The 12,450-nt window shown below is 40.8% G+C and overlaps 1 protein-coding gene across 7 annotated transcripts in view; it reads left to right on the top strand.

The window, feature by feature from the left end:
• The window catches only part of PIP5K1B (phosphatidylinositol-4-phosphate 5-kinase type 1 beta), a 124,068-nt gene that overhangs the window by 52,691 nt on the left and 58,927 nt on the right, over positions 1–12,450 (top strand). For all 7 annotated transcript variants that reach the window (XM_069776560.1, XM_069776558.1, XM_069776553.1 and 4 more), the window contains one exon: positions 1,310–1,440. In XM_069776560.1, the coding sequence (XP_069632661.1) occupies positions 1,310–1,440 (131 nt within the window). The remainder of the gene's footprint in view (positions 1–1,309; positions 1,441–12,450) is intronic.

Genomic DNA, 12,450 nt, shown 5'->3' with positions numbered 1-12,450 from the left:
GGAGAACAGACTGACAGACCACTCTCTGACGGTGGTGGATAATAGCTCCTTTTCAAACTGGCAACCTGTCACAAGTGGGGTCCCCCCCGGATCAATATTGGGCCCAATGCTGTTTAATATCTTTCTAAGTGATCTGGATCATGGGGTCAAGTATACCCTGATGAAGTTTGCCAATGATACCAAACTGAGTGGGGAAGTGGACATTTTGGAAGGGAGAGCCACCCTGCAGGAAGACCTGGATAGGCTGGAAGAGTGGGCTAACAAGAACCTTGTAATGTTCAACAAAGACAAATGTAAGGTCTGGGAAAACATAATCCAAGAGTGCAGCACAGGCTGGGATCTACCCATCTGGGGAGCGGCTCTGTGGAAAGGGACCTGGGGGTCCTGGTGGACAAGCAGCTCAGTGTGAGTGAACAGTGTGCTGCTGCAGCAAAGGAAGCCAACAGGATGCTGGGTTGCATCAACAAGGGCATCACCAGCAGAGATAAAGAAGTCATTATGCCACTCTACCCGGTGTTTGTCAAGGCACACCTGGAATACTGTGTTCAGTTTTGGTCCCTGCTATACAAAAAAGATGTGGACAGGCTGGAGAGGGTCCAGAGAAGAGCCACAAAAGATGATCAGAGGACTGGGAAGCCTGTGATATGAGGAAAGGCTGAGAGATCTGGGTTTGTTCAGCCTTGAGAAAAGAAGGCTTGGGGAGACCTTATCACCATGTTCCAGTATTTAAAGGTTGGCTACAAAGACGGAGACTTCCTTTCTACAAGGAGTCACACAGAAAAGACAAGGTGTAATGGATACAAGTTACTTCTGGGGAGATTCTGGTTGGACACAAGAGGAAAATTTTTCACAATGAGAACAATCAGCTGTTGAAATAATCTCCCCAGGGCAGTGGTGGATTCCCCAACATTGGACACTTTTAAGATTTGGCTGGACAAACTGCTGGGCCATCTTGTCTAGATCCTGCTTTTGCCATGAAAGGTTGCACCAAATGATCTTTGAGGTCCCTTCCAACCTGGTATTCTATGCTTCTATGATTAGTTAGAACCCAATGTCTAAATGATTTGGGCAATTTGAAAAGTCTCAGTCTGTACAACCAAAGCATTGATTTTTGTAGCTTTTGCTACAACATAGTGTTTCTTTTAAATCTTTTGATTGAAAATTGGTCATCTCTCTGTGGTCTAGGGGGTAAAGATGACATGGTGGTGTTATTACAAAAATGATTAAGAGTTTAGCATATAAAGTTACTGATAAAGAACAGAAATCTATTTTTAGGAAACTCATGCTTGAATTCTTACTTTCTATGCAGACTACATCCTCGGCTATTAAAGGTGCTATCCAGCTGGGAATAGGATACACAGTAGGAAACCTTACATCAAAACCGGACAGGGATGTTCTTATGCAAGACTTCTATGTCGTGGAAAGTGTCTTCCTACCGAGGTAAGGACAAGCCTATTCAATGTATTTTCAATAGGATTTCATATTGAAACTCTTAACTAGATATTTCAAACAAGGATTGTTTTCCAGTTCTAACAAAATGAGGTTAGAGTAAGTTTAATGTATGAGAGCTTGAAAATCATCCTGTCTTCATGTTGTCATTGAAAATGAAGGTAGGGAGAAAAATGGGAAGATCTTCAACTGAAGATTTGAGACTTGTCACTTTGTGGTGGGTTGACCCTAGCTGGACACCAGGTGCCCACCAAAGCCGTTCTATCACTCCCCCTCCTCAGCTGGACAGGGGAGAGAAAATATAACAAAGAGCTTGTGGGTCGAGATAAGGACAGGAGAGATCACTCACCAATTACCATCACGGGCAAAACAGACTCAGCTTGGGGAAAATTAGCTCAATTTATTACAAATCAACCAGAGTAGGGTAATGACAAATAAAACCATATCTCAGAACACCTTCCCTCCACCCCCCCTCCCTTCTTCCTGGGCACAACTTCACTCCCGGATTCTCTACCACACCCCCCCAGCAGCACAGGGGGACGGTTAATGGGGTTTATGGTCAGTTCATCACACATTATTTTCTGCCGCTTCATCCTCCTCAGGAGGAGGACTCATCACACTCTTCCCCTGCTCCAGCGTGGAGTCCCTACCATGGGAGACAGTCCTCCACGAACTTCTCCAACGTGGGTCCTTCCCACGGGCTGCAGTTCTTCACGAACTGCTCCAGCATGGGTCCTTTCCACGGCATGCAGTCCTTCAGGCACAGACTGTTCCAGCATGGGTCCCCCACGGGGTCACAAGTCCTGCCAGAAAACCTGCTCTGTGGGCTCCTCTCTCCACAGATCCGCAGGTCCTGCCAGGAGCCTGCTCCAGTGCGGGGTTCCCACAGGGTCACAGCCTCCTTCGGGAACCCGCCTGCTCAAGCATGGGGTCCTCCCTGGACTGCAGGTGGATATCTGCTCCACCGTGGACCTCCATGGACTGCAAGGGGACAGCCTGCCTCACCATGGTCTTCCCCACAGGCTGCAGGGGAATCTCTGCTCTGGCGCCTGGACCATCTCCTCCTCCTCCTTCTTCACTGACTTTGGTGTCTGCAGGGTTGTTTCTCTTACATGTTCTCACTCCTCTCTCCGGCTGCCATTTCTCTGTCTGTCCCAACTTTTTTTCCCTTCTTAAAAATGTTATCACAGAGGCATTATCACTATCGCTGATTGGTTCAGCCTTGGCCGGTGGCGGGTCCATCTTAGAGCTGGCTGGTATTGGCGCTCTCGAACACAGGGGAAGCTTCCAGCAGCTTCTTACAGAAGCCACCCCTGTAACACACCCCCCGCTACCAAAACCTTGCCACACAAAGCCAATACACACTTCTAGAGAAGGAACATAATTGTGATACCTTCAATTAAAGGAGCTGTTGATTACAGCTGGAAGTGATTTGTGGATCTATATGTAATTAAGTATTATGTCCACCATTCACATGTTTGTTTAGTTTCTAAAAACTGAGAATAATATTTGCCATTTTGTTGAGTTGTTATCAAAATTATGAAAATTCAAGTCCTGCAGTGTTAAGAATAATATAAGAATTTACACTATACTATAAAATTCTAGCCAGGACTTCAGCCTGTGATGAAGCTTAGCTCTTACTAGCTGGCTGCAGGTTGTGCACCGTTACTGCTTTGCATTTGGCTACCTCAGCTGGTATCACTGCCAAGTTGATGGTATAGAATTTTTAATAATATAGTTATGCTGATGAGAGAAATCAAGGTCATACTCATTTGGGGGGTTCAGAAGCTGAAGTACAGTGCCATGTAACTTTTCCAAGTTACATTTGCTAGGAATGGATGAAGAAGGTGTAGGAAAAATATATGTCAAAACCAGGATGACTTGCTCTGTTCAGTGTTGTCTGGGTTCTTAGAAGTGCTAAGTACCAGTAGTGCCCATCATTTCTGTAAGGGCATGCTATGATTGCAGTATTCCCTGAATTTGGGAATGCTGTCTTTGAGTTTTTCAAAGTTCTGTTCATGTGCAGTTTTAATACTACTTGATAAACTCTTTCTAATAATTTACAGCCCTTAAAAATTACTGACATCACTAAAACAAAGTTAAAGTGACAATGTACAAAATAATTGCAGACACTTTAAAGTTGATCTCTCCTTATGTAAATTTGCTTCATTCAACTTCTGTTTTCCTCTGAACTGAGAAATCCTTTAAGGAAAAAAAGATCTGTTTCTTATGTGAAGTGAAGCTTTTACATTACATTGTTCAGTTCCTAGTAATTGAGGGTATTCAGATCCTTGTTCTGGTGTTAACTATAAGGTTTGTGCAAGTTTTGTAGTCTTTCTCTCGTAGATGAGGTAAATATAGAGAAGTTAACAATGTGCATGTAGTTTCATACACTCTAATCACAAATTTTTGCTTGTTTAAAAAAATCCAAATTACAGCTGAGAAATTTCCATATTATGTAAACATTTTTATTGGTCTGAAAAATGGAGTGAGAGGGAGTGAGCCATCATATTTGTGAAGTGTGTGACTGTGACAGCAATGCAGGTTTCTGTAGTCTGGCTGTGATGCCAAGTTTGTTGTTCATGGAAATTAAATGAAACATACATGCTCAAACTGTTTTATTACATAGCACAGTTTTGGGGAAAAATCTAATCTCTATCTTTTTTGACATACTTTTAAAGGAGCAAATAAAATAAAATGGTGTGTAGTCGATAGCATTGCATATGTTTTTTCTCCTGTGAGACTTCCATGTACACTCAGAAATGAGACTTCTCTGTTTTGTGTTGGTTTAAAGGGAGAGCTGGGAGAGATCCCTTCTGGCTTAGGAAGAAAACAAAGGCAGAAGGAATAGCCTGTTTGCGCTGACAATATTTATTATAGAAGCTTTAGTAGCACCTTTCCGGACAGCTTCCTATAAATAAATAAATAAATACTATGAGGCAAATTAGACAAAAGTAATGGCCAGAGCAGCATAGCTTTTTTTTTTGCATAGCTATCTAGTAAGCAGGAGTATATAACAGTGAGTCATCTTGACTGCAACAAAGAGCCTCTCTAAAAAGAGCACTAGCTGATAACATTCTCTGTGAAACTAAAAATTGACTATCCATAGCAATCTCTTAAAACCATGACACTTGATTTTTTTATGCTAATGCACAGAAATGTCAAATTTCAAGTCCTTCCTGTGTCTCAATGTAACATGCACATTCAGTTACCTAAAATGGTTTCAATCCAAAGTGGCATTAGTTTGCATAAATTGTAATCATTTAGGATTGCACGTAATGATACAGACTTCTTTCTTGCTGGTTGAGGGTGTTGGGACATTGAGTGTTTCATGATGGCATTATGTGGATTGCTCCTGAGTCATATCTATAGGTAGCTTCGTTACCCTTGTCAGAGGTAAAAAGCTAAGGTTGAGTGTTCTTTCAGATAGGGCTGCGCTCCCGAGGTGCACCTCAGGTGCTCTTCACTTTTTCTGATGACAGTACCTACATGTGAAGGCAGTATTGTTAAAAGTCATTACTTTAATGATCTTTTTTTTCACCTTTTGGATTGGTTTGGGTTGAAAGCAATTAGCTGAAATTAGTTACACCAGCAGGTCTGGTGGGCTGACCTCTATGTGGAAGCACCTCAGAGCAAGCTGAGGTTAAGTAAGCTTTTTGCCAGATGTTGGCAGCTGGAGGAGAACCTGACAGTGCAGCAAGCGTGGTGCTGAAAGCAGGCTTACCAAGCAAGGAGTAGCATTTTTTCCACTTGCTTTGGGTATGCATAATTCAGCTGCAACTGCAAGCAGGCTATTAGCTGAACTTCCCCTTTATTGTGGCCAGTTCACAGCAACCTGCCTTTTTGCAACCTGTCCTGCTCCACCTTCCTCCCATGTTTCCCCTACATCCACCTTGCCTCATACGGGTCTGGCAGCGAGGTGAGACGACAGCTGTTTGGCAGAGTCATGGGCACACCTGCTGCTTTGACAGCAGCAGATGCACTGTTATGGTGGCAGTGATAAAATGGACCTGAGCTAGTAGAAATGCAATGAAACAGCAGCCTGCACACCAGCAGGCAAAATAGTGTTATCTGTGCCCTTTTACTGTCAGGGGAAAACAGCCAGCAGTTGTTTATAAATTATTATCAGTTGCAGAAGATAGTTGTTTATAAATTGTTATCAGTTGCAGAAGATAAATAGTCTCTGCATATCTCTCAGGCCCTGAAGTAAACCTCAGCACCACCTGTACCTCAGCTTCGGTAACCATAGCAAAACACTTCCAGGACTTCATGAAGGAGACAGAAGAATGCCAGGGGAAAAAAGTGGTTCATTCAGACCTGAACATAACTGCCCTGCGTATTGTGGGAGCTTTTGATGTAAATCAGGAGTAACTCCATGGATTGCAGGTTATGCCTGGTCCAGAGTTACAAAGTAACTGGCTTAAATTGGTCAGAGTTTAGCCCAGATTCATTCAAGTGTTTATTTCAGGAAGTGACTTTGAGTGAAGTACAGGCATCTGTAGAGTAGGTGGATTTGAATTGGTAAGGTGCTTACTTTCATTTGTACATTGTAGTGGTGAACCGGGGTGGAAAAGTGCCTTTGTCACCTTCTGCTTCACATTGTGGCACTCCCTTCGTCCGTTTCTCTTCAGCCTGCCCAGGAGTTTATAAGGTGTTGCATTTGGAAACTAAGTGACGTATTACTAGGAGCTGCTATAAAGGAGTTAACTGAGAACCACTGTCCAGATTGAGTTTAAATGGCACAATGCAAATGTGCTCCTTGGACTGAGAAACAAATGCAGTCTGCAGTGACCCAGTTGATTCTGAAGATACAGTGTCTGAAGTCTCCGCCCAGCTCCCTGAATAGGGTGAAACCACTGGGGGAACTACACCAAGTAACTTCTCTTCTGGCTTTTAAATGCTGCTTTGGAAATCTAGCAAGAGAGTTGCTTACCTGGTGCTAGTAGTGCTGCAGCAGTGGCTGGAGAGTTCAGCGGGAAGGCTGTGCATCCTGCCTGTGCTCTGTGCTCTGTCCTATGACTCAGCTGTGTGAGGCATATTCTCCCCTTCCTGCATTCTGCTCTGTGCCCCTGACTTACTTGGTTGGAACCAGTTCATTTCTTGGTGGCACATTTTGTCTCCAAATCAGTCATTTGTGCAATGTCACTACAGCAATGTTTTGACAGCTGTTTGATTCAAGTGTGGAGCTGGCTCCAAGTAATGTGGCCATGGTTAGAAAGGCTCCTTGCTGAGCTAATAAGCCTAGCTGTCTCAGGCAGTGGTGGCTCGAGCTGGTCACTGGGCCATGGGGCCATGCAGCTGCCTGTGAGATGGCAACATGTGCAGCCTGCTAAGCTCTTGCAGCAGACGTACTAAGTAGGCACATTTTCTATGGTGATGCTTGACAAGCCGAGCAGAAGCTGCTCCATTCTGTCAGCTAACTTTGGCTAGTCAGTCATATGCAGCTTCAGAAATGCAGAGCATTTGGAGCAAGGCCATATGTTTCAGGCTCCATCTCTTTTTGTTTTCTTAGATGGAGGCTGCTGCTAAGCACAGCTGTGAGTCTGACTTTTTTACATCAAGCTGTTAATCAGTCTTATGCACTTCCCCTGCTAATACGCTTAATTTTCAGGGTCTAGACCCTGCATATTGAGAACATTTACTATGGTTTCTAATTTAACGGGTAAGTCTGTTATATTCTGTTGACCTGTATGCACCCTGCACCTACAGTCATCTGTACAGTGAACTGGTTCAATTACAAATTGCTTTCTTGTGATGCTAATGAAAGATTATTCAGTGCTTTCTATTATTTAATGTCAAAAGCTTAATATTGTATTATGATAGCATTTGGATGACAGCCCAAATAAGTAGTCAAAAGTACTAAGAAAAGTAAAACCTTTGACATATTTTAACCAGTCTGGGCTTTATCCTACATCTAAAACTGAAGTGTACTGTTTTCTGGTATGTTTTTGAGGACTGATTTAGAAAAATGAGGAAAACTGACACTTGCCCTTGGAAAAATCCTTGTACCAAACCTGTATCATAGGTTACCTGATGGGCTAAGTAGTGTCTTTGTAATTAAAGAAGTTAGTAAAGAATGTTCTGCAGGTTCAGTGTGAATAGTACTCAAATGTTCACACTAACGCTTAGTTGGTGTGTAACTTATGGCACTGTATTTGTTTCCAGCTGGGCAGTTTCACAAGACAGATAAGAAAGTGGCCTGAAGCCTTTGATAAAGTGCTGCTGCTCTTCTTTGGTGCTTTGGTTGCAGAGGTACACAGGATGACCCAAGTTCTGACACACTTTTTATGGTTTGTGAGTAGAGTGATAGCACAGATAGGAGGAAGTCATATATGTTTGCAAAACAAATAGTATTCAAAATGTGGATACTGTGGCAACAAAAGCAAAAACATGTTCATTATGAATTACAGGTCTTAGCTACTTCTGTTACTGTCAATTCTTGGTAAACCTGTGATAACCTGGATACTTGTGTGGTTATGTAGAAATATTTAAATTATTTTTAAAGTACTCTGTGATCCCTTGGTTTAATGGCATCTCCAGTTGATTTTGAAATAGTCATATCATCATCATCATCATAAAAAATGTCTGTGTATTCAGCTGTTACATAGATATGATTGGCTTGACTTGTTTTGACGATGCTTACTTTTCACAGTTGTATTTCAAAGCTGCCTTGCAGAGGACTGCTTAGGATAGCACATAGTAACCAAAAGTGTAGGACAACATACCGTGAAAAACAAGGATATTACCACTGGACTTTATCCCACAATATGAAAAAAACAAACATGCACCTATTTGTACAGGTAGCCATAATAGCTACTTCCATCATGTGGGAAACAGTTGCTTTCCTGAAATGATATATAGGAAATGAATACACCAAAGCACTACCTGATCCGTCAGTATGTATTTATTGGGTACGGTTTGTAAAGTTTAAACACATTTTGATGTGTTGTAAAAGAGCAGCTTTATCCAAGAACAGTGAAACTGAGATTGGATACTCTTAGTTTTTTATATTTGGAGCATTTAATGTTAGATGTTTTATTTTGATTTTAAGATTTAAAAAACAGTTGCTTTCACATGAGAGAACTGAGGTGTTCCTCCTCTTCACTGTTTTTACAGTAACATACAAGAAGGTTATACATGGGCCCACAAATACAGCGTGACTATTTCTTTTGTTGAAAGCTACATCAGAGCCTATTGACATTGCTCTGTGGTGAAAGCTTGCTATGAAGAGATGCAGCTAGCCTTCTCTGCCCCTTCAGATAGGTGTGCTATCTCCTGAATATGTCCTACCAGGGTGAGGCCATAGTAAAGAAGAGCTGCCGAGAAACATATCTGGGTGTCTGGTTCAGCAAAGTTTTCACAAGCCATGGTGTTAGCCATTAAAAGTATAATTAGTTTTAGTTCATTTTTAGTTTGATACTGCACAACCTACACTTAAATCAGCCTTCAGCATTTACTAAGAGACAGGTTAAGATGCACATACTGTCATTTCTAGATGTGCTTTATTTAAAAAAAAAATTATCTAAAATTCCAGCATTAAAGCAAACTTGAATAGTAAGCTTAATCTCTCTTTTTTTATTCTACCTACCAATCTTTTGCTTTTGTGTGGTCTTACAGCTAAGGTTATTAAAATACCTCATAAGTTACAATTGCTTCCTGATCTTTCCAAAGCCTATATTGTTTGTCATAGCTTGTATACAGAGACTTGAATTCTTCAAGATTGCCAGAATCAAAGCTGGTATTAAAAGTCTTTATTTTTCCTTTTCTTTTTTTTCTGGCAGACCTGCACCTTCAACTATCTGAGAGGAAAATTATACGATTACCTTCTTTTTTTTATAGAGTACACTTCTATTATATCCAAAGCTCCATTTTGCAGATTAAGTTTTTTGTCAACAGATCATGAGTATTTTTCTTGTTCAACTTCAAAGACATAATCATCCCCATGAAACTCCCTAGCCTGGTTAAAAATTGTTATACATAGTGCTTTGTGCACATACTTTAATCCAGCCAGAGTGAAATGCACTTGTAAAAAGCACCAAGAAAATGTGGGGAGAAACTATGAAATACATTCTCTCAAGAGCTAATAGAGTGGAAGGTGAATATTTTCATGTCTAAATAGGGTAAAGATGTATTTACATCAAGCATTCTGTACAGTGGAAACTGTCCTTTTCAGGTAAGAGCAAAGACATGCTCAGCCACAAGGAATTCGAAGGTTTTCGATTGCTGTAGGAAATTACTGGAGGTGAGGACACTCTTTCTGTTAAAAGTAGCAACAAGAAAACCTTACAAACTTTCTTCCAGAGGGGTAACAAAAAAATCTTAAATTTGTGTCAAGCTTGCTGCTTGCATCACAGAGGAGCTTACTGTTGGGATCATGTAAACTATTCTATTAGGCAGTGAAGCCAAAACTAATTCATTCATATGTTCAACAGAAGTGGTAGGGTGTAAAAGGGATTTTTTAAGACTATTTCACAAAGAATAAGGACGCTTGTCTGCATAGTGAAATTGACTGTCATATCTGTAATAAAGTAAGCTCATGTGCTCTAAATACATGGAATTGCTCTCTGTGTAGATGCTGTTCCAAAATAGTTGCTCTGTTTTGCAATTATTCTGGAATAAATCTCCACTTACTATACATACTGTCTACCTGCAGACCCAGTATTGGTCATTTTACTCCATATGCATTTATCCATGGTATTATCATAGCAAACCTCCTTATCTTCATTTCAGCCTGCTGAAGTTCCAACAAGAGTACATGTTCTGGTATAGTAAGGACATGTAATCTGTTTATTGCCGTGCTTTCACAAAAGAAGCTTTTGACTTATGGCTGCAGGAAGCAGATTTATAAAGGTATTTATGTACTGAAAGGTAGGACTTTATAAAAAAGTTTAGATGATTAATCTTCCCTGACAATGATGTGGTGCTTCAGCAGGGTTCTTGTCTGCATCTTACAACAATTAAATGTATTTACAGGTATGGCCCCAGGTTCCCAGCAGCTATATATTACCCCTGTGGCATCCTCATATTGCACAAAAATTCAGTGAGACACATCCAACTATATAAAACTTAATGTCAGACAAGACTGGCAGTGTTCTGAGCAGCTGAAAGACCTTAGAAGAAGCAGCATTAGCAAATGGCTGTAAAGAAAAACTACCATCTTCAGCCTAGTATCCTACAGATTTCCATTTTTTGCTATCTAATAGAACAATAACGTACATGTGGATTTGATTTTAACACCTTGGACTTGTGATACTGTAGACGATAAAGTGATCAGATGAGTTCATTAGGACTAGGCAGCCTTCACTAGTTTTTAAGTGTATGGTTTAACACTCAAAGCAGCAGTATTCTAATGTCTTTGTATGTATCATTGGTCATCCACAACCATCTTTTTATTTGTGATTTCCAGACAGAAATCAAGTTGGTTTTCCCTCCTTTCATCTCCTATTCAAGAGTCTGAAGTATATGCATTTCTAGAGCCTGAGAAAGCTTGTTCACCAACTCACACTGTTTAATTGGCAGCAGTTCAGCTCTGTTGGTTTTGGTGGTATGCATGCAGGGGCAGCTAGGTGGCGTTGGATAGACTTCTGTCATCAGTTATTAGTGGAAGGTGACAAGTTTGTATGACAAGCATTAATTATACAGGATCAAAGCTATTAAATATTATCATGATATTTAATTCAGTCTTTGCAGGAATGTTGCTTAGAGTTTATTCCTTTTCATATCTGTGTGAATTCCTAGCTTTTTTTTGGTTGCTTTTTTTTTTTTTTTAATACTTTGGATATTCTTCTTGTGAAGCATAAAGGTACATGCTGCATTTCTGAATAATTTATTTAGGATAAATGAGTAAAGAAGTACTGGAAGAGCTGATTTTGGCCACTGTGTCAAGTCTTGGATTTTGTACTCATCTAACCAATCAAACCATTCAGACTGAACAAAGTTTGTCTTAAAGCTGTTCTTGTCTGTGTTGAAATCACAGTATAGAACTTTACTCTTCTGCTTAAAAGCCTTCTTTTAGTTTCCATCATAAATGAATCCACAGCCAGCTTTTATATATTTTTTGGTTCTGGCAGCATTTTGCTGCTGACCTTTTCCTTTAGCTTAAATCATGCAGTATTCATCTCAAGACTCATACAACTGCAGCCTAAAAATACAGTGAGATGGTAAATATAAAACATGGAAAAGAGCTAAGGAGGCTGCAGTATTTATTTATTTATTTATTTATTCCTTTGAGAAAGACTGTCTTCCAGGCTGGTCACCCTGGTAGTCTTTGTCTGTGCCTCTTCTAGTTTGAATCTGTATCTTGCATACAACTGCATATCATTTTCCAGAATTCCCCAAAGGATCTGTACATTGTGTTCCTGTTTAACCAGCTGAGCATGTAAGCTAGTGCTGGTTTAGATTGAGGTGGGGTAAAACACATGACATGACAGGCAGACAGACAGAAAACCACTTTAAGGTCAGCAGAGCCAGAAGGGCTTCCCAGTTCTGGACTATACTAGCAAGAAAGAAAGAGATACCGTAAGTGCAGTTAGCCTGCAGAAGAGATGAATGCTGACGGTGTTCATAAATAAGGCTGAGCCAATCAATGTTTGCTGGCACCAAAAAATGTATGTAGTCCTGCTTCTTTCACACTGCTCTGGCCACACGATTCTGTTCTCTGTGTTGTGCTGTCTTTAGTATCCGTCTGACTCCCCTGCAAACCAGCTCAGGTCACCAAGCTAGTGTGAAGTTGTTTAGCTGTGTTGCCTTCCAAACTTTTTGCACGAGCTTACATGAGGTGGGGGTGATCCTTCCTGTGTCAATAAGCTATTAGACTGGCTTACCTTGGAGGGATATTGGAAATTGTAGCATTAGTTTACACCCCATCTTTACACAAATGTATATGGGTGGTGAAAATAGTCATTTCCTTTAAGGAGGGAGAAAGGAATTTGCTGGCAGTATTCTGTCTCTCACAGACATTTCAGTTACACTGATTAATAGTGATAGGGAGGTTTATCTGCA

This window comes from Haliaeetus albicilla, chromosome Z (assembly GCF_947461875.1).
Source record: "Haliaeetus albicilla chromosome Z, bHalAlb1.1, whole genome shotgun sequence".
In the NCBI taxonomy this organism is placed as follows: Eukaryota; Metazoa; Chordata; class Aves; order Accipitriformes; family Accipitridae; genus Haliaeetus; species Haliaeetus albicilla.
This window is presented reverse-complemented; position numbering and strand designations above follow the sequence as displayed.